This window comes from Mobula hypostoma, chromosome 12 (assembly GCF_963921235.1).
Source record: "Mobula hypostoma chromosome 12, sMobHyp1.1, whole genome shotgun sequence".
NCBI lineage: Eukaryota > Metazoa > Chordata > Chondrichthyes > Myliobatiformes > Myliobatidae > Mobula > Mobula hypostoma.
Genome location: NC_086108.1, coordinates 114,027,335 through 114,050,135, shown reverse-complemented (window position 1 = coordinate 114,050,135; position 22,801 = coordinate 114,027,335). Strand labels below are relative to the sequence as shown.

The following is a 22,801-nucleotide window of genomic DNA, read 5'->3' as shown; positions in this document are numbered from 1 at the left end:
AGATGGGCTGAAGGGCCTAATTCTGCTCCTATGTCTTTATAGTCTTGTGGTCTAAAATGCTGGTGAAACTCACTAGGTCGGGCAGCATCTATTCAGGGAAATAAGCAGGCGATGTTTCAAGCTGAGACCATTCAATCAGAACTGAAACATCCACTCTTTATTCCCCTCCATAGATGCTGCCTGACCTGCCGAGTTCCTCCAGCATTTTGTGTGTGTTACTCTGGATTTCCAACGTCTTCAGAATCTCTTGTGTTTCTGACGAGTTACTAGTTTCACCATAAATCATTCGGCTTGTGATTTCTTTTACAGATATATGAAGGCACGGCTCAAATCCAGAGGCTAATCATTGCCCGGGAGCATATTGAGAAGTTTCAACAATGAGTTGGAGTCAGCCCAAGGAATGTAATGTGACTGCACCCTGGTTCAGTGCTCAACTATGCAATTTCAACACCTCACAACCTTTATTCTTCCAATTTTTTGTGCAGGAAAAGTTTAGCCCATTGCCTCCCGATCAAAGTTTTATTAAGCATTAGCCTTGCTTTGTGTCTGTTAGCAAGTGCCTTGTTTTGGATGGTGTCAGTAGGTATTGCACTTTGGAACTATGAAATTTGGGGAAAAACCTGATGTGGAACGAGACAAACAGATGTATGTAGAACAGAACAAACTAATGATTATTTTAAAAAAATAAACCTCCAAAAACTGGTATTGGATATAACTTTGTCTCCTCCACTTGTCGAGCGTGGCCTAACCATTGTCACTGCACCCCAGGCCCAGTGCCAGCTGTTGTGTGAAATCAGATTTGCAGGGTGCGATATCTGGGGACTACTAGTGAGAACATAAGACATAGGAGCAGAATTAGGCCATTCAGCCCATAGCCTCTGCTGCGCTATTCCATCATGGCTGATCTCGGATCTCACTCAGCCCTATATACCTGTCTTCTCGCCGTATCCTTTGATGCCCTGACCAATCAGAAAACGATCAACTTCTGCCTTAAATATACCCACGGACTTGGCCTCCTCCGCAGTCTGTGGCAGAGTATTCCACAGATTCACTACTCTGACTAAAACAATTACTCCTTACCTCTGTTCTAAAAGATCACCCCTTCAACTTTGAGACTGTACCCTCTAATTCTGGACATCCCCACCACAGGAAACCTCCTCTTCACATCCACCCTGTCTAGTCCTTTCAACATTCGGTAGGTTTTAATGAGATCCCCCTGCATTCTTCTAAATTCCAGTGAGTACAGGCCCAAAGCTGCCAAACATTCCGCATATGTTAACCCCTTCATTCCTGGAATCATCTTCATGAACCTCCTCTGGACTCTCTCCAATGACGACACATCCTTTCTGAGATATGAAAATACTCCAAGTGCAGCCTGACTAGTGTCTTATAAAGGCTCAGTTAAATAAAGTACGCTAACTACTTACAGGACAAGACAGGCACTAAATATTCAGTAACCCTTCAAGTTACACTCGGTTGCAAATACTTATCTACAAACGTTTGTAAATTGTGCGCCTGAGGTGGCAGGACAAAACGGACACTGAACACATGGTCTAAATGCTTATCTAGTATGTGCTCCTGGGCCCTCTTTACTGCAGCACACCTCCACTGCTTTCTCTTTTTATGGCAACAGCCTCCACCACCAGCCCATGGTGACCTGGAGAGCAAAAAGAGAGCACAGATGGACAAGGGAGCCGTGTAGGGTGCGATCCCTGCGGAAAGCGGGGGGTGGGTGGGTGGGGGAGAGGGAAAGATGTCCAAGAAAGGATATATGGCTGTGATAGCGAGTCTAACACATCTTTCCCTTCCCCCCCCCCCGCTTTCCACAGGGATCGCTCCCTACGCGACTCCCTTGTCAATTCGCCCTCCCCATCCCTCCCCACTGATCTCCCTCCTGGCACTTATCCTTGTAAGCGGAACAAGTGCTACATATGCCCTTACACTTCCTCCCTCACTACCATTCAGGGCCCCAGACAGTCCTTCCAGGTGAGGCGACACTTCACCTGTAAGTCGACTGGGGTGATATACTGCGTCCGGAGCTCCTGATGTGGCCTTCTATATATTGGCGAGACCCGACGCAGACTGGGAGATCGTTTCGCTGAACACCTACGCTCTGTCCGCCAGAGAAAACAGGATCTCCCAGTGGCCACACATTTTAATTCCACGTACCATTCCCATTCTGACATGTCTATCCACGGCCTCCTCTACTGTAAAGATGAAGCCACACTCAGGTTGGAGGAACAACACCTTATATTCTCTCTGGGTTGCCTCCAACCTGATGGCATGAACATTGACTTCTCTAACTTACGTTAATGCCCCACCTCCCTCTCGTACCCCATCCGTTATTTATTTATTATATATATGTGTGTATTCTTTTTCTCCCTCTGTCCCTCTCACTATATTCCTTGCCTATCCTCTGGGCTTCCCTCCCCCCCCTTCTTTCTCCCCGGGCCTCCTGTCCCATGATCCTCCCTTTTGCCAATCACCTGTCCAGCTCTTGGCTCCATCCCTCCTCCTCCTGTCTTCTATCATTTCGGATCTCTCCCTCCCCGTCCCATTTTCAAATCTCTCATTAACTCTTCCTTCAGTTAGTCCTGACGAAGGGTCCTGGCCTAAAACGTCAACTGTACTTCTTCCTAGAGATGCTGCCTGGCCTGCTGTGTTCACCAGCAACTTTTATGTGTGTTAACAGAAAAAGAAGCTCATTTCTCCATCCCACCTACCTAATAACCCACACACAAATATACTACCTGAGATGCCACTTTCAGCAAAGTGTGCACTTAAGACCGTAAGACATAGGAGCAGATTTAGGCCATTCAGCTTATCAAGGCTCCTCTGCCATTCATCATGGCTGATTTCTTTTACCTCTCACCCTATTCTTTTGCCTTGGCCCCCCTTCATCCCCATCTCCACCCCCCCCCATATGCTTTGAAACGCTTAATCAAGAACCTACCCACCGCTTTAAATATACCCAATGACTTGGCCTCCACAACCATCTGGCTAAAGAAATTCCTCTTCACCTCGGTTCTAAAGGGATGTCCTTCTATTCTGAGGGTATGTCCTCTAGTCCAAAACTCCCCCATGAAAGGAAACATCCTCTACATGTCCACTCTATATAGGCCTTTTGAAATTAAATGGGTTTCATTGAGATCCCCCCTCATTCTTCTAAACTCCTGTGAGTACAGGCTCAGACCCATCAAACATTCCTCATACATCAACCCTGTCATTCTTGTGAGCTTCCTTTGGATTCTTCGCAATGCCAGCATATCTTTTCTTGGATGAGGCCCAAAACTGCTCACAATATGTCAAGTGCAATCTGATCAACAGCTCCTAAAGCCTTAGCATTACACCTTTGCTTTTATGTTCTAGTCATCTTAAAATGAATGCTAACATTGTATTTGGCTTCCTCTCCATAGACTCAACCTGCAAGTTAACCTTTAGGGAAATCTGCAGGAGGACTCCCAAGTCCCTTTGCATCTCTGATTTCTGAATTATCTCCCCATTTAGAAAATGATCTATGCCTTTATTCCTTCTACAAAGTGCATGTTCATACACTTCCCGACACTATTCTACCTGCTGCTTCTTTGCCCATTCTCCTAACATCTTCAGTTTTTCTTCAGACTCCCTGCCCCTCTATGTATCTTTGCATCATCTGTAACCTTGGCCACAAAGTCATCATTTCTGTCATCCAAATCACTGACATGTAACATGAAGAATAGGCCTCTGTCTTCCCCAGTGCAATCTCAGATTTGTCAGCCCAGAGCTTTGGCTGTTATTTGACTTGTACTTCCGATCGACCTTTGATATTGACTGCAGAATGTGCCAATGATGGGACCATGATCTCCAGGCTTCAAACTCTAGACTCACCCTGGACATTCTTTTTTGTCCACCTATCAGGCAGAAGATAGAAGTGACTATTAAATGGTTCCCTAGTACAATAAGGTGGGTTCTTGACCTCACAATCTACCTCATTATGATCTCGCACCTTATTGTCTGCCAGCACTGCACTTTCTCTGTTTTTTATGTTTTATTCTGCATTCTGTAATTACCTTGTTCTACCTTAATGCACCGTATGATTTGACCTGTATGAAAGGTAAGGTAGGCTTTACACTGTACCTTGATAGAGAATCGGAATCTGGTTTAACATCACTGGTATATATTGTGAAATTTGTTTTCCAGAGGCAATATGTTGCATACATAATTTAAAAACCTATGAATCACAATAAGCATATATATATATATATATATATATAAAACATTCAGTAAGTAGTACAAAAAGAGAACAACTGTTAAAGTAGTGAGGTAATGTTCATGGATTCATTGTCCATTCAGAAATCTGATGCAGGAAGGGAAGGAGCTGTTCCTGAAACAGTAAGTGTGTGGCTCAGGCTCCTTTTTGCCTGCTTGAGCCATCATCTTTCGACATGTCCTCGATGCTGGAGAGGCTGGAGTCACAATAATAAACCAAATGACCAATTCTAATCTGTGTCTGACAGAGGAGACCCCAGTGCACACTCACAATTCAGGACACTCGATTGGAATAAGTGTAGGTGAATCCCAGAGGGAGTCTGGGTGGCAGGAAGGGAAGAAATGAGAGGAGAGATGTTACCTTGAAGTTGTTTAAGACATTGTTGAGGTCTATATTATGATTTGTAACTCCAAAATATAAAACGAATTGAAAGGAAAACGTATGTGTCGTATGTTCACATGTATGTCATGGTGGTGTTATGTGTGCCATTCATGCACAGAGTCATAGAAAAGTACAGCACAGAAACAGGCCCTTCGGTCCATCTAGTCCATGCCAAATCCATTTAAACTGCCTCCTCCCATCAACCTCCACCAGGACCATAGCCCTCCATACCCCTAATACCCATGTACCTATCCAAGTTTCTCTTAAATATAGAAATGGAGCAAGCATTCACCACTTGTGTCAGCAGCTCATTCCATGCTCTCATGACTCTGAGTGAAGAGTTTTTCCTCATAACCTCTGGTTGCAGTCCCACCCAATCTCATTGGAAAAAACCTGCTTGCATTTACCGTATCTATACCCCTAATAATTTAACATACTTCTATCAAATCTCCTCTCAATCTTCTAAGTTCTAAAGAATACAGTCCTAACCGGGAGCTGGAGGAGGTAGTAGAAGTACTTAATGAATACTTTGCTTCAGTATTCATCAGGGGAAAAGACCTTGGCAATTGTGGGGAGCTTTTGAAAAGCATTAGGTTAGATAAGGCACCAGGACTGGATGGGACCCTCTGGTGATGATCTTTGCTTCAACAATAGGGATAGGAGAAATACCAGAGAATTGGAGGGTTGCAAAGGTTGTTCTCTTGTTCAAGAAAGGGAGTAGAGATAACCCAGGTGTCATTAGACCAGTGAGGCTGACTTCGGTAGTGGGCAAGTTGTTGGAGAAGATCCTGAGAGGCAGGATTTATGAGCATTTGGAGAAGCATAATCTGATTAGGGGTGTACAGCATGGCTTTGTCAAGGACAGGTTGTGCATTGATGAAGGTAGAGCAGTGGATGTAGTGTACATGGATTTCAGTAAGACATTTGATGACGTTCCCTTCAGAAAGTAAGAAGGTATGGGATCCAAGGAGACCTTGTTTTGTGGATCCAAAATTGGCTTGCCCACAGAAGGCAAAGGGTGGTTGTGGATGGTTTGTATTCCGCATGGAGATTGGTGACCAGCGGTGCTCCACAGGGATCTGTTCTGGGACCCTTCCTCTTTGTGATTTTTTTTATAAATGACCTGGATGAAGAAGTAGTAAGAAGTTAGTAAGATCAGAATCAGGTTTATTTTCACTGCCATGTGACGTGAAATTTGTTAGCAGCAGCAGTTCAATGCAATACATAATCTAGCAGAGAAAAAAATAAATAAATAATAATAAACAAATCAATTACATATATTGAATAGATTTTTTTTAAAACATGCAAAAACAGAAATACTGTTTTTTTTTTAAAGTGAGGTAGTGTCCAAAGATTCAATGTCCATTTAGGAATCGAATGGCAGAGGGGAAGAAGCTGTTCCTGAATCGCTGCGTGTGTGCCTTCAGGCTTTTGTACCTCCTACCTGATGGTAACAGTGAGAAAAGGACATGCCCTGGGTGCTGGAGGTCCTTAATAATGGACGCTGCTTTTCTGAGACACCGCTCCCTAAAGATGTCTTGCATACTTTGTAGGCTAGTGCCCAAGATGGAGATGACTAAATTTACAACCTTCTGCAGCTTCTTTTGGTTCTGTGCAGTAGCCCCTCCATAACTGACAGTGATGCAGCCTGTCAGAATGCTCTCCACAGTACAACAATAGAAGATTTTGCGTGTATTCGTTGACATGTCAAATCTCTTCAAACTCCTAATGAAGTATAGCTGCTGTCTTACCTTCTTTAAAACTACATCAATATGTTGGGACCAGGTTAGATCCTCAGAGATCTTGACACCCAGCAACTTGAAGCTGCTCACTCTCTCCACTTCTGATCCCCCTATGAGGATTGGTATGTGTTCCTTCGTCTTATCCTTCCTGAGTCCACAATCAGCTCTTTTGTCTTACTGATGTTGAGTGCCAGGAAGTGCAAGATCAGAGATCAGAAGACCTGGAGGATGTTGTTGCTGACCGTACCACTTGGTGACAGCTGTGTAGGGACAGAGTTTGTATTCTGGAAATGGAAAGAACAACCAGGAGACAGCAGAAGAGAGCCAGGAGAAATGCAGCCATGGTTGCCACCACTACCACATATACAGTGGCATGTAAAAGTTTGGGCACCCCGGTCAAAATTTCTGTTACTGTGAATAGCTAAGCAAGTAAAAGATGAACTGATTTCCAAAAGGCATAAAGTTAAAGATGACACATTTCTTTAATATTTTAAGAAAACTTTTTTTATTTCCATCTTTTACAGTTTCAAAATAACAAAAAAGGAAAAGGGCCCGAAGCAAAAGTTTGGGCACCCTGCATGGTCAGTACTTAGTAACACCACCTTTGGCGAGTATCACAGCTTGTAAACGCTTTCTGTAGGCAGCTAAGAGTCTTTCAGTTCTTGTTTGGTGGATTTTCACCCATTCTTCCTTGCAAAAGGCTTCTAGTTCTGTGAGATTCTTGGGCTGTCTTGCATGCACTGTTCATTTGTCTATCCACAGATTTTCGATGATGTTTAGGTCGGGGGACTGTCAGGGCCATGGCAAAACCTTCAGCTTGCACCTCTTGAGGTAGTCCATTGTGGATTTTGAGGTGTGTTTAGGTTCATTATCCTGTTGTGGAAGCCATCCTCTTTTCATCTTCAGCTTTTTGTTTTAAACAGACAGTGTGATGTTTGCTTCCAGAATTTGCTGGTATTTAATTGAATTAATTCTTCCCTCTACCAGTAAATGTTCCCCGTGCCACTGGCTGCAACACAAGCCCAAAGCATGATCGATCCACCCCTGTGCTTAACAGTTGGAGATGGGTTCTTTTCATGAAATTCTGCACCCTTTTTTCTACAAACATACCTTTGCTCATTGCGACCAGAAAGTTCTATTTTAACTTCATCAGTCCACAGGACCTGTTTCCAAAATGCATCAGGCTTGTTTGGATGTTCCTTTGAACCTTTTGAATAGAATTTTTTGGCTCACTGTCCAATCCAGGCAACATTTTCTAACAGTCTAACATCGGCCTCTGAGACGGAGATCACAGGATCATCAGGTGCATCAGGGATCTTCACAGCTGTAGTTGTGTTCTCCCTTTCAAAGCGGTTGTAGAAGGTGTTGAGTTCATCTGGTTGTGAAGTAATTTCTTGAACACCCTGCCAGAGTTGCCATGCATCCGATGTCACCTCCAACCTCATTTGAAACTGTTGCTTCACCCTTGAAATAGCCCTCTGCAAATCATACCTGGTTTTCTGGTACAGGCCTGGGTTGCCAGACTTGATTGCCACAGATCTAGCCTTCAGAAGATGACATACCTCCTGGTTCATCACGGCTTTTTGTTTGAGAATGTACAGGAAGTCTTTGTGGGCACACACTCATCCACACAGGTTTTAATGAAGTCGGTAACAACTGCAGCATACTCATCCAGGTTCAAAGATGAATCCCTGAATATAGTCCAGTTCACTGATTCAAAGCAGTCCTGTAAGCACTCCTGTGCTTCCCTTGTCCAAACCTTCTTGGTCCTCACTACTGGTGCTGCAGTCTTCAGTCTCTGTCTATACTCAGGGAGTAGAAGACAGCCAGGTGATCAGACTGAGGGCATGGAATAGCACAGTAGGCATTCTTGATGGTGGTGTAGCAATGGTCCAGTGTGTTGCTTCCTCTGGTATTGCAAGTGATCTGTCGATGGTAATTGCTTAGTGATTTTTTTTTCAGAATAGTCTGGTTAAAATCTCCCAAAACGACGGTGAAGGCATTAGGGTGCGCTATTTTGTGCATGTTGATCCCATTACTCAGATCATCTAAAGCCTGTTTGACATTGGCCTGAGGTGGAATGTAAACCGCTACCAAAATGACCCCGGAGAACTCCCGCAGTGAATGAAAAGGACAGCACTTTACTGCTAGATATTCCAGGCCTGGTGAGCAGAATTGGGACAGTACTGATATATTTGTGCACCAAGAAAAGTTGATCATGAGGAATATTCCTCCACCTCTGCTTTTGAGATCTATAGATCTATCCTGATGGTGTAAAGTAAACCTGTTGATCTGGATCGCTGCACGTTTGCTGATGCCAGAAAGATTGAGGGTGTAGTGAATGATTTGGAGGGTTGTCAGAGGTTACAGTGGGACATTGATAGGGTGCAGAACTGGGCTGAGAAGTGACAGATGGACTTCAACCCAGTTAAGTGTCAAGTGGTTTATTTTGGTAGGTCAAATTGAAGACAGAATATAATATTAATGATAAGACTCTTGTCAATGTGGAGGATCTGAGAGATCTTGGGGTCCATGTCCATAGGGCACTCAAAGCTGCTGCCCAGGTTGACAGTGTTGTTAAGAAGGCATATGGTGTGTTGGCATTCATAAACCATGGGACTGGGTTCAAGCACCGTGAGGTAATGGTACAGCTATATAAGACCTTGGTCAGACCCCACTTGGAGAACTGTGTTCAGTTCTGGTCACCTTACTACAGGAAGAATGTGGATACTATAGAGAGAGTGCAGAGGAAATTTACAAGGATGTTGCCTGGATTGGGGAGCATGCCTTATGAGAATAGGTTGAGTGAACTTAGCCTTTTCTCTTTGGAATGACGGAGGATGAGAGGTGACCTGATAGAGGTGTATAAGATGATGAGAGGCATTGATCGTGTGGATAGCCAGAGGCTTTTTCCCAGGGCTGAAATGGCTAACAGGAGGATGCATAGTTTTAAGGTGCTTGGAAATAGGTACTGAGGAGATGTCAGGGGTAAGTTTTTCACACAGAGTGGTGGGTGCATGGAATGCACTGCCGGCGACGGTGGTGGAGGCGGATACGATAGGGTCTTTTAAAAAACCTCTTCGGTAGGTACGTGGAGCTTAGAAAAATAGAGGCTATGTGCTAGGGAAATTCTAGGCAGTTTCTAGAGTAAGTTACATGGTCAGCCCAATATTGTGGGCCGAAGGGCCTGTAATGTGCTGTGGATTTATGTTCTATGTTCTGGTCACACCATGCTCAACTTTTTAATTCCTGACTTTGTCTGAGGTCTTGCCAACATCTTCCTCCACAACCTCTCCACTAACTGTTCTGACACTCTGGTTCCAATGCCCCTGCAACTCTAGTTTAAAGCCCACCGTGCAGCATTAACAAACCTTCCTGCTATGTTATCAGTCCCCCTCCAGTTCAGGTTCTACTTTCTCTGGAAGAGAGCCCAATGATCCAAAAATCTTATGCCCTCCCCCTCCCTCATATACCAACTCCTTAGCCACATATTAAACTGTATAATCTTCCTAGTTCTGGCCTCACTAGCACGTGGCACAGGTAGCAATCCTGAGATCACAACCCTGGAGGTCCTGCCCTTTCACTTAGCACCTAACTCCCTGAACTCCCTATGCAGAACCTCGTCACTCGTCCTACCCATGCCATCAATACCTACGTGGATTACGACTGCTGGCTGTTCACCCTCCCACTTAAGAATGCTGAGGACTCGATCCAAGATGTTCCAGACCCTGGCATCTGGAAGGAATCATACGATCTGGGAATCTCGTTCTCATCCACAGAACCTCATGTTCATTCCTCTAACTTAACAATTCCCCGATCACCAAAGTGTGCCTCTTCTCCTCCCTTCCCTTCCGAGTCACAGAAACCCAAAAGACCCGACCACTGTGACTTTCCTCTGTTAGGCCATCCCCTACCCCCCAACAGTATCCAAAGTGATATACCTGTTGTTGAGGGGGATGGCCACAGGGGTACTCTGCACTGTCTCCTTAACCCCTTTCCCCTTCCTGACTGTCACCCAGTTTCCTGTGTCCTGCACCTACTTCTCTATATAACATATAATTATTTCAATAAAGGATGCTTAATCAAATGATATATTTACAACTGAAACACTCTGGTTCTATCGGCTGCATAAGCCAAGAAAAGACCATCTCTGGCCTCGCCAATCGTGTGAGATTGGGGTGTGAGCCCCCACCCCCCATGAATTCCCCCATGTGGATGCTGCGTGATTCATTAGCCTGTCACACATAAGTACCATGAAATAACAGCACACCGCATACAATTAAATGATTTAGCTTTATAATTCTTAATTTGACGAAAGGGTTAGAAAAGAAAAAGAGAAAAGGTTAAAAAAAGAAAAGGGCCCATTTTAATGGAACAGTGTAGTGTGCACAAGTTGGAGCTCACGGTTTTCCCTTCACCGATCCTCCTTCGATCTCCCCGGGCTTCATCGGACATGGTCCCGCTCTGGGTCGAGTCCTACGACCTCTTCTTGCCAGAGTCTTCTCCCTTCGTCTCCGGCTGAACAAAAGACCCAGCTCACCCTGGCACACAACACGAAAACACCATCCCTTCACTGGACAGCTCCCATTCCAACGCACCTGTTATCTCTAACCATAACCCAAACACTGCTTCAACAGAAAGACTATTACGTCAGCAATGAAACCTTTCCCAGGGTGTTACACAACATTACACAAATATTACTGAAATGCTAAAACACAACAATCCTCCCTGCTTAACTATAAACCAACATGATAGAGAATGCATCTCAACTTATATAAATAGAACATATACTGTATAATACAGCTACTGCGAGCTGTATTTAGAAATCCACAGCCTAGTCAATTTTAAATGGTCCCATTCAGGCCTTAAGATTTAATTGTGGAGAGGATTGCTTACTCTTTTGGGGATAATGTCTTTCCTGAATTTGGCTGGGGGGGGGGGGTCACTCTGCTTGGCAGGTGAGGCAGTGACACGCGTGGCTGTGAAACAACCTCTGGGTCATTTCTGTGATGGGGAGTCTTCCAATTTGTAAGGAGAATACAATAAAAGTGTCCTATTTTGTAAATGTTTCACCCATTTCCTTTTCCAAGGTAAATGGGCAATCCATCAGCTTTTCCATGATTAATTGTCCTCCTGAATTTGATCGTGTAATTGTGTCCTCTGAGAAACAGAACCACCTCTGCATTGGTATTGCTGCTGTTAGTGGAACACTCATCTGTGGATTGAATTTGGACGCTAGTGGTTGATGATCAGTAATGAGGCTAAACTCTCTCCCATACAAATACTAGTGGGAACGTTTTACACCCCGCACCAGACTCAAGGCCTCTCTGTCAATCTGTGTGTACTACAGGGCGTTCACTTATATCATAACGTGACGTGGCTGCATCTGTACCATAAGGTGAGGCCTCACAGGCAAGCTTCACCGGACAACATGGGTCATAATGTGTGAGTACAGTGCCTGACGTCGCCACTTCTTTTACCTTTTAGAGACCCACCTCACACTGCTTTCCCCATTGCCATTTCTTCCCAATCCGTAATAATGAATTCAAGGAGTGGAGCACAGTAACCAGGTTTGGCGGGAACCTGTTATAGTAATTGACAAATCCTAAAAAGGGCCACAACTGTGACACCTCCTTTCACCTTAGGAAATTCACCACTGCTCGAGTTTTCTCAGCAATAGTTGTATAAATGCTTATGTGTCAATGGTGGGACCACAGTAAGTGATGCTTGGTTTAAAGAATTCACACTTTGCATCATGCTCCGAGCCCTTAATCTTCTAATCTTTTTAACGCAGTCTTGAGATTTTGGAGAAGTTCCTTGTCATCCCTACCGGTAACAATGATGTCTTCCAGGTAACACTGAGTGCCTGGTCAGCCCTTCAGCACCTGGCCATGGTGCTGGTGCAGATGCTACTCAAAAAAAATAAGCCTTGGAGCAATAAGGCCCTTTTTGAGGGTTTATGGTGAGAAACACTTTGGACTTTTCTTCCATCTCCATCTGTAGGTCGGCCTCAGCTAAGTCCACTTTGCTGAAGTGTTTTCCTCCAGAAAGGTTTTCAAAAATGTCCTGTATTCTGAAGGCTATTTATCTGCTGGGTTGACAGCAACCTAAAAATCACCACAGATCCTGACAGACCCATCCTTGGCTGCTGGGAATCACTGGCATAGCCCATGGGCTGTACTCAAGCTTGGAGATAATTTCCTCAGCCTCCGTGCCATCCTGCCCTGACATTACATCACATCACATCTGCTCTCCTCAACCCTCAAGACAGCCGTGCCTTGGCTCGTTTCTTCATTGTTTGCAGTGATAGCACTTTGACCAGCAACCAATCTGGACATCAGAAGTTTGGAGAGGAGGGGACTTCAATCAGGTCCACTGCCCGGGGATAAAAGGCGGCAGCAGGTGACGGCATCGTGATAGAGCTTTAACCGGTGACCGGTCAGCGCCGGGATTGACTAGTAAGAGCAAATTAAAGGAAGACGAGGCAAGAGCAGTGGCAGTTGTCTGAGTGGGCAGAGTCAGAGTGGTGATCTTGAGGCTTCAGCTCTTCAAGCCTTCAACAAAGAGAGGTTTCAGTCAGAGAATGCAAAGCAAAGAAAAGCTGGAGTGTTTTTCCTTCTCTATGTCTGCCCAGCTAGGACAGTAGCGATGACAGGCAGGATAGTGCAATGCTCCTCTTGTGGGATGTGGGAAGGCAGGGAGATCTCCAGTGTCCCTGACGACTTCAACTGCGAGGTACATCCAGCTGCAGCTTCTCATGAACCGTGTTAAGGAGTGGGATCTGGAACAGGGTGAACTCAGGATCATTCAGGAGGCTGAAGGGGTGATAGATCACACATATAGAGAGGTAGTTACACCCAAGGTGCAGGACACAGGAAACTGGGTGACAGTCAGGAAGGGGAAAGTGGTTAAGGAGCCAGTGCAGAGTACCCCTGTGGCCGCCCCCTCCACAACAGGTATGTCACTTTGCATATTGGATATTGTATATCACTTTGGGTACTGTGGCGGGGGCCTAACAGAGGAAAGTCACAGTGGTCAGGTCTCCGGTACTGAGTCTGACTCTGTGACTCAGAAGGGAAGGGGAGGAGAGGAGGCACGCTGTGGTGATAGAGATTTGTTAGTTAGGGGAACAGACAGGAGGCTTTGTGGGTGAGAATGAGATTCCCGGATGGTATGTTGCCTCCCAGTTGCCAGGGTCTGGGACATCTCGGATCAAGTCCTCAGCATTCTTAAGTGGGAGGGTGAATAGCCAGAGGCTGTGGTCCTTGTGGGTACCAATGACACGGGTAGAACAAGTGACGAGGTTCTGCATAGGGAGCAAGGTACTAAGTGAAAGGGCAGGACCTCCAGGGTTGTGATCTCAGGATTGCTACCCATGCCATGAGCTAGTGAGGCCAGAACTAGGAAGATTATATAGTTCAAAGCGTGGGTAAGGAGTTAGTGTAGGAGGGAAGGCATAAGATTTCTGTATCATTGGGCTCTCTTTCAGGGAAGGTGGGACCTGTACAGAAGGGACAACTTACACCTGAACTGGAGGGGATCTAACATCCTAGCGGGAAGGTTTGTTAATGCTGGACAGTGGGGTTTAAACTGGAGTTGCAGGGGGATGGGAACCAGAACAGTTAGTGGAGAGGTTGTGGAGGCAGATGTTGGTCAGACCTCAGACAGTTGGGAATCCAAAGGTTTAGCAAGGTCTGACTAGTGCCCTAAGCTGCCTATATTCTAATGCAAGAAATATAAATAGGTGCAGGAGTAGACCATTTGGCCCTTCGAGCCAGCACCGCCATTCACTGTGATCATGGCTGATCATCCACAATCAGTATCCAGTTCCTGCCGTATCCCCATAACCTTTGATTCCGCTATCTTTAAGAGCTCTATCCTATTCTTTCTTGAAAGCATCCAGAGACTTGGCCTCCACAGCCTTCTGGGGCAGAGCATTCCATATATCCACCACTCCCTGGGTGAAAAAGTTTTTCCTCAACTCCGTTCTAAATGGCCTATCCCTTATTCTTAAACTGTGGCCTCTGGTTCTGGACTCACCCATCAGCGGGAACATGCTTCCTGCCTCCAGCATGTCCAATCCCTTAATAATCTTATATGTTCCAATAAGATCCCCTCTCAGCCTTCTAAATTCCAGAGTATACAATATCATAGGAAAGGCAATGCTGAAAATGAGGTAGCTGGTTTACAGAAGCAATAGGTAACATTGAAACATAGAAAACCTACAGCACAATACAGGCCCTTCGTCCCACAAAGCTGTGCTGAACATGTCCTTACCTTAGAAATTACCTGGTGTTACCCATAGCCCTCTATTTTACTGAACTCCATGTACCTATCCAGGAGTCTCTTAAAAGACCCTATCGTATTCGCCTCCACCACCGTCACTGGCAGCCCATCCCACGCACTCACCATTCCCTGCGTAAAAAACTTACCCCTGACATCTCCTCTGTACCTACTCCCCAGCACCTTAAACCTGTGTCTTCTTGTGGCAACCATTTCAGCCCTGGGAAAAAGCCTCTGACTATACACATGATCAATGCCTCTCATCATCTTGTACACCTCTATCAGGTCACCTCTCATCCTCCGTCGCTCCAAGGAGAAAAGGCTGAGATCACTCAACCTATTCTCATAAGGCATGCTCCCCAATTCAGGCAACATCCTTGTAAGGTAGGCTGTTGATAGGGCAAAATTGCAGTTAACAGGATGAGTTTCAACATAAAAGCTGGATAAAAAAATCAAAAAGGATGAATACAGAAGTGAAGGTGTTGTATTTGAATGCGCAGCATATGGAATAAGGTAGATGAACTTGCAGCACAGATGCATATTGGCAGACATGATGTTGTAGGTATCACTGAATCATGGCTGAAAGAAGATTATAGCTGGGAGCTTAATGTCCGAGGATACACATTGTATTGAAAGGAGAGGCAGGAAGGCAGAGGAAGTGGCCTTGCTCCGTCGGTTAAAAAATGAAATCAAATCATTAGAAAGGAGGTGACATAGGGCTAGAAGGTGTTGAATCATTGTCGCTAACAGTAAAGAGACCATGATGGGAGTTATATATAGACCGCCCCCCCAAACAGTAGTAAGGATGTTGCCTACAAATTACAATGGGAGATAGAAAATGCATGCTAAAAGGGTAATGTTACAATAATCATGGGGTCAGAGAGAGAGGAGAGAGAACAGCACGCCGTGCGTGAATAGCTCTCCGGTGAAAAATGATATCGTATCTGTTAAATAGGGGCCGTGGACAATTCTGATTTGATGGAGAATGGACGTAAAAGCACAGAGGAACATCTGGAAAAATTTCTGAAACGCTCGTTCACTGCTGTTGTTACTGCGTGGTCGGGAATCTTTTGGAGGGAAGGCCTCAAAATCCCCGGCCTTGCCTGCTTTTGGCGACCGAGAAGGAGATCGAATCATTCGGACAGAGATGGCACTCAGTACTCGGTGTCGGAAAGCTGATCAGAGCTTGAAGTTTTCGGATGACTCAGAGTCGGATTGTGGTCAGCATGGCAGGGAGAGTTTTTCTTCCTTCTCCCGTCTGTGTGAGATGTGGGACATTTGAGAGACTTTGAACTTCACTGTGCTCATGGACTTCTTCATCAAGTTATGGTATTGTTACACTGTTTGTAACTATATGTTATAATTATGTGGTTTTGTCAGTTTTTTCAGTCTTGGTCTGTCCTATGTTTTGTGATATCACACCGGAGGAAATATTGTATCATTTCTTAATGCATGCATTACTAAATGACAATAAAAGAGGACTGCGTGTCTTCATAATCTAAAAAAAAATCAATATGTAGGTAGATTGGGAAAATCAAGTTGGTGCTGGATTCCAGGAAGGGGAATTTCTAAAGTGCCTATGAGATGGCTTTTTAGAGCAGCTCGTGGTTGACCCATAAGAGGATCAGCTATTCTGGATTGGGTGTTGTGCAATGAACCAGAATTGATTTAGAGAGATTAAGGGAGATTATAATCATAATATGATCAAATTTGCCCTGAAATTTGAGGAAGAGAAGTTACAATCAGATCAGATGTATCAGTATGACAGTGGAGTAAAGGGAATTATAGAGGCATGAGAGAGGAGTTAGCCAGAATTGGTGGGAAAAGAACACTGACAGGGATGACGGCAGAGCACCAATGGCTGGAATTTCTGCAAGCAATTTGGATACAAACATCCCAAAGAGGAAGAAATATTCTAAAGGAAAGATGACACAACCATGGCTAGCAGGATGTCAAAGACAACATAAAAGCCAAAAAGGGGGCATATAATAGAGCAAAGATCAGTGGGAAGTTAGAGGATTGGGAAGCTTTCAAATACCAACAAAAGGCAACAAAAAAGGTCATTAAGAAGGTAAAGGTAGAATAGAAAAGTAAGCAAGCCACTAATATTAAAGAGGATACCAAAAGTTTCTTCAGATACATAGTGTAAAAGAGAGGTGAGAGTGAATATTAGACTGCTGGAAAATGATGCTGGAGAGGTAGTAATGGGGGAACAAGGAAATGATGGATGTACTGAATAAGTACTTTGTATCAGTCTTTACTGTGGAAAATACTAGCAATGTGGAGGAAGTTTCAGGTGTCACAGGGCATGAAGTGTGTGAAGTTACCATTACTAGAGAGAAGGTTCTTGGGAAATTGAAAAGTCTGAAGGTAGATAAGTCACCTGGACCAGATGGTGTTCACCCCAGAGTTCTAAAAGAGACCATAAGATATAGGAGCAGAATTAGGCCATTCAGCCCATTGAGTCTGCTCCACCATTCCATCATGGCTGATCCCGGATCCCACTCAACCCCGTACACCTGGCTTCTTACAATATGCTTTGATGCCTTGACCGATCAGGAAACAATTAACTTCTGCCTTAAATATACGCATAGACTTGGCCTTCCCCACAGTCTGTAGCAAAGCATTCTGTAGATTTACTACTCTCTGGCTAAAAACATTCCTCCTTACCTCTGTTCTAAAGGATTTCCCCCCCCCCTCAATTTTTGAGGCTGTGCCCTCTAGTTCTGGATACCCCCACATCCTCTCCACATCCACCCTATCTAGTCCTTTCTACATTCAGTAGGTTCCAATGAGATTCCCCCACCTCCCCCTGGCATTCTTCTAAATTTCAGTGAGTATAGTCCCAAAGGTGCCAAACACTCCTCATTTGTTAACCCCTTCATTCCCAGAATCATCCTCATGCACCTCCTCTGGACTCTCTCCAATGACAACACCTTTCTGAGATGTGGGGCCCAAATTTGTTGATATACTCCAAGTGTGGCCTGACTAGTGTCTTATAAAGGCTCAGCATTATCTCCTTGTTTTTATATTCTATTCCCATTGAAATAAATGCCAACATTACATTTGCCTTCTTTACCACAGACTCAACCTGTAAATTAACCTTTTGGGAGTCTTGTACAAGGACTCCTAAGTCCCTCCGCATTTAGATAATAAATTCTCCCCATTTAGATAATAGTCTGCATTGTTGCTCCTTTTACCAAAATGCATTATCCTACATTTCCCAATACTGGAAGCATTAGTAATGATCTTTCAAGAATCACTAGATACTGGAATAGTTCCAGAAGACTGGAAAATTGCAAATGTCACTGCACTCTTCAAGAAGGGAGAGAGGCAGAAGAAAGACAATGTTTAGATCATAAGACATGGGAGCAGAATTAGGCCATCTGGCCCATTGAGTCTGCTCCACCATTCAATCATGGCTGATCCCTTTTTTCTATCTCTTCCTCAGCCCCAGTTCCCGGCCTTCTCCCAGTAACCTTTGATGTCATGTGCAATCAAGAACCTATCAACCTCTGCCTTAAATACACCCAGTGACCTGGCCTCCACAGCTGCATGTAGCAACAAATTCCACAAACTCACCACCCTTGTTTTGAAAGGGTGCCCCTCTATCCTGAGGCTGTGCCTTCTTGGTCTCCCACCATGAGTGTTTAGACATTGCAATTTTATTCACACTCACTTTCATTCCTGACTGTAACTCAATTGCATCTCTGGCTGTTGTTTCCATTGATACAGCAATTTCAACTGCTCTTTTAAATGTAAGTTGTACTTCAGTTAGGAGCCAGTTTTGAATGCTTCCTTGTAAGACAAACTAAACAGTTTCTCAGTGCATTATTAAGTCCGTTACTGAACTAACAATGCCCAATCTCTTCAATTTAGCTCAGTACGCTGAAGTGGACTCCCTATTGATTCCACTTATGAAGTCTAAAGTGTTCTGAACTCATCAGTGGTTTCCTTTCTGAATGTTCCTACATTACTTTCAGGGTATTATTGAAGCTCATTTCAGCGGGTTTGGTTGAAGCAGTCAAACTAGTAAGAAAACTATACTTTTCCATCTATTCCATTCAGCAACACTAATACTCATTTCTCACTGGCTATTCTATTTGCTTCAAAATACTGTGGAATTCACTTAGTATACAATATCCTGTTATCTCTTGTTGAATCAAATATGTCTATCTTTCTGATGAAGCTATAGCCATTTCTACTCTTTTTATTTACTATTGTTATCACCATTTTCTGTCCTTTTTTTTAAAGTCAATCATTTCTCTCCTCTCCCGAAGAAGCATGTGCTGCCCTTTTTTTAAAACTTGGACACCTTGCTGTGTTTCAACAGGCAAAGCATTAAACCATTTGAAAGGAAACATGAAGCTGGGAATGCACTTTTTAGTTTCACTTTTTTTTTGAACTTTAAGCGAGTTGCAGCTGTATGACGTGGTGGTGTGATGATGTATACCACTCACATACTATTACATTATACCTGTAATCAATTAAACAAACAATGCTTAATCGATATATTTACCATATTACTGAAATACTAAATAAACAACGGTATTGTGTGCACTTCTGGTCACCTACCTAATGGAAATACATCAATAAGATTGAAGGAGTGCAGGGAAAATTTACAAGGATGTTGTCGGGACTTGAAGACCTGAGTTATAGAGAAAGGCTGAATAGGTTATAATTTTATTCCCTAGAGTGCAGGAGAATGAGGGAAGATTTGATAGAGTATACAAAATTATGAGGGGAACAGGTAGGGTACATATACGCAGGTTTTTTCCACTGAGCTGGGTGAGACTAGAACTAGAGGTCAAGGATTAAGGGTGAAAGGTGAACTGTTTAATGGGAACATGGGGGGGATCTTCTTTACTTAGAGAGTTATGAGAGTGTGGAACGAGCAGTGGTGGATGTGGGTTTGATTTAAACAGTGAAGAGAAACTTGGATAGGTACATGGATGGAAGGTGTATAGAGGGCTATGGTCCAGGTGCAGGTCAATAGTTTGGCATTGACTAGATGGGCTGCAGGGCCAGTTTCTACGGTGTGTGTGGTCTATAGCTCGGACTTTGTGGTTACAATGGGGAAGGTGCCATGGGACAGGGAAGTGGCTGGTGAGGACAGAAGAGCAGATTGAAGAGAATGGGTCCTCCCGAGCAGGACCCTGGGAATAATTCCCTCAAGGTGGTGAACAGGTAGACAGGGTGGTGAGGGAGGAGCTTGGCACACTGATCTTCTTCATTCAGGGCACTGGAATACTAGGGTTGAAATGTCATGTCAGAAGTTATTGGTGAGACCTCCTCTGGAATATTGTGTGTCATTCTGGTTGGCATCCTGCAAGAAGGAAGTGAACTAACATTTCATAAGGAATGTTGCCTACATTGCAGGACATGAGGGGAAACTTCTTCACTCAGAGGGTCATGAGAGCGTGCAATGAGCTACCAGCTCAAGTGGTGCGTACGACTTCAATTTCAATGTTTAAGAGAAGTTTGGATAGGTACATGGATAGGAGGTTGTATGGAGGGCTATGGTCCTGGTGCAGGTTGATGGGGGTAGGCAGTGTAAATGGTTTTTGGCATGGACTAGATGGGCTGAAGGGCCTGTTTCTGTGCTGTACTTCTCTATGACTCTATGAGAGACAGGATAGATTGAGACCATTTCCTTGCGTGTAGAAGACCAAGGAGTGATCTTATTAAATCACGAGGGGCACAGATAAAGTGAATAGTCATAGTCATACTTTATTGATCCCGGGGGAAATTGGTTTTCATTACAGTTGCTCCATAAATAATTAAATAGTAATAAAACCATAAATAATTAAATAGTAATATGTAAATTATGCCAGGAAATAAGTCCAGGACCAGCCTATTGGCTCAGGGTGTCTGACACTCCAGGGGAGGAGTTGTAAAGTTTGATGGCCACAGGCAGGAATGACTTCCTATGACGCTCTGTGTTGCATCTCGGTGGAATAAGTCTCTGGCTGAATGTACTCCTGTGCCCAATCAGTACATTATGTAGTGGATGGGAGACATTGTCCAAGATGGCATGCAACTTGGACACCATCCTCTTTTCAGACACCACCGTCAGAGAGTCCAGTTCCATCCTTACAACATCACTGGCCTTACGAATGAGTTTGTTGATTCTGTTGGTGTCTGCTACCCTCAGCCTGCTGCCCCAGCACACAACAGCAAACATGATAGCACTGGCCACCACAGACTCGTAGAACATCCTCAGCATCGTCCGGTAGATGTTAAAGGACCTCAGCCTCCTCAGGAAATAGAGACGGCTCTGACCCTTCTTGTAGACAGCCTCAGTGTTCTTTGACCAGTCCTGTTTATTGTCAATTCGTATCCCCAGGTATGCACTTGGTTCCCCAACCTTGAGGAGAAGATGAAGAACTAGAGGCAACAGGTTTAGGGTGAGAGGGGAAAGATTTAATAGGAACTCAAGGGGTCAAGGGGAATTGATTGTGGACTTCTGGAAGGGGAAGTCTGAAGAACACACACCACTCCTCGCTTAGGCATCATCAGTGGTAGGAGTGAGCAGCTTCAGATTCCTGAGTGTCAACATTTCGAAGGACCTATCTTGCGTGTAACACAATTATATGCAATTATAAATTATAATTTAATTATAAAGAAGGCATGCCCGTGACTATTCTTTATCAGGAGCTTGAGGAGATTTGGTATGTCACCAGCAAATTTCTACAGATGTACCGTGGAGAGCATTCTGACTGGTTGCATCACCGTCTGGTACGGAGGATCAAAATAAGCCGCAGAAAGTTGTAAACTCAGTCAGCTCCAACATGCACACTAGCCACCTCACAATCAAGAACATCTTCAAAAGTCAATGCCACGAAAAGACGGCATTCATCATTAAGGACCCCCATCAAGCAGGATATGCTGTGTTCAGATTGCTACCATGCAGGAAGAGGTACAGGAGCCTAAAGGACGCCTCAATGTTTCAGGAGTCCAGATGAAGCGTCTCGGCCCGAAACGTCGACTGCACTCTTCTCCATAGATGCTGCCTGGCTTGCTGAGTTCCTCCAGCATTTTGTGCGTGTTGTTTCAATGTTTCAGGAACAGCCATCAGATTTCTGAGCAGTCCATGAACCACTGCCCGCTGCCTTCTGCCTGCCCGTCCCCCACTTTCGCTCCCTCACCCACTCTCTGCCACAGCCGACAGCACTCAGCAGCCAGAGCAGCCGCAGTGTCAGCTACCCCGCACCGCCCGTCATTTTCCATCAGGGGGCACCAAAGGGCGCCGGCCTAGTGGAATGGCGTCCTCGATGCGGGGCAACTGAGGGCGGAGAGACGCGCAGGGGGCCTCGGTGCGGGGCAAGAGCTGGCTGTCTATGGGCCGAGCGCTGTGCCGGGGTCCTGAGTGCGGGGCAAGAGCGGGCTGTCTATGGGCTGAGAGCTGTGCCGGGGTCCTGAGTGCGGGGCAGGGTTGTGGGCCGGATTGGGTCCTTGGTGCGGGGCAGTCTGAGGGAGGGCACTCGAGGCGGGGTCCTGACAGTGGTGCCGAAGGACGAAAGCCGGGCGGCTGCCGCCGCAGAGACTTTGACTGAGGCAGACGGAGACAGACAGAATGGTGAGATGGAATGTTCTGGAAACCCGGGGGACGGAGGCAGAGGGAGGAAGGGAGCAGCGTGAGGGAAGTCGGGGTGAGAGATCGGTAGTAGTGACAAGAGAGGAGGCAGCGGCGAGGACAGGTGGAAGGAGGGAGATGGGGTAAGGGAGGGAGGTGAGGGTGGGCAGGACGGGTTGGTGTGACGGAGGGGACTGGGGATGTGGGGAAGGTAGGAGTGGATGGTGGGAGGTTGAGGTAGGGAGGGGTTCGGGTGAGGGCGCAGGACGGGATGGTGTGAGGGAGGAATGAATGAGGAAGGGCATGTGACAGAGTTGAGCGCTGGGAGGGAGTGAGGAGGGTCGCAGGGGAGGGGTTGGAGATTGGCAGGTTGATTTGTGGAGATGAGTGGGGGATGAGGGGATTAGACTAAGGTCGATGGAGAGGAGGGGAAATGAGGAATGTGGGAGAGGAGAGTGTGAGATACAAGATGTTTGGGACACGGGGTCTGAGGGTAGTGGTAGGGTAGGGAAGAGCTTTGGGGGTGATTCAGGAGGAGATGGTGGATGTGGGTGAAAGGGGAAATGGGGT

At 45.2% G+C, this 22,801-nt stretch overlaps 2 protein-coding genes across 3 annotated transcripts in view; both read left to right on the top strand.

The window, feature by feature from the left end:
- acadm (acyl-CoA dehydrogenase medium chain) overlaps positions 1-782 on the top strand; it is an 80,823-nt gene extending 80,041 nt beyond the window's left edge. The window contains exon 12 of the mRNA XM_063064809.1: positions 310-782. Within this exon, the coding sequence (XP_062920879.1) occupies positions 310-381 (72 nt within the window). The 3' untranslated portion in view covers positions 382-782. The remainder of the gene's footprint in view (positions 1-309) is intronic.
- A 21,297-nt stretch (positions 783-22,079) lies between these two features.
- The window catches only part of rabggtb (Rab geranylgeranyltransferase subunit beta), an 86,160-nt gene continuing 85,438 nt past the window's right edge, over positions 22,080-22,801 (top strand). The window contains exon 1 of one of the 2 annotated variants that reach the window (XM_063064806.1): positions 22,080-22,234. In XM_063064806.1, the coding sequence (XP_062920876.1) occupies positions 22,232-22,234 (3 nt within the window). In that variant the 5' untranslated portion in view covers positions 22,080-22,231. The remainder of the gene's footprint in view (positions 22,235-22,801) is intronic. The other variant, XM_063064807.1, reaches the window with a different exon arrangement.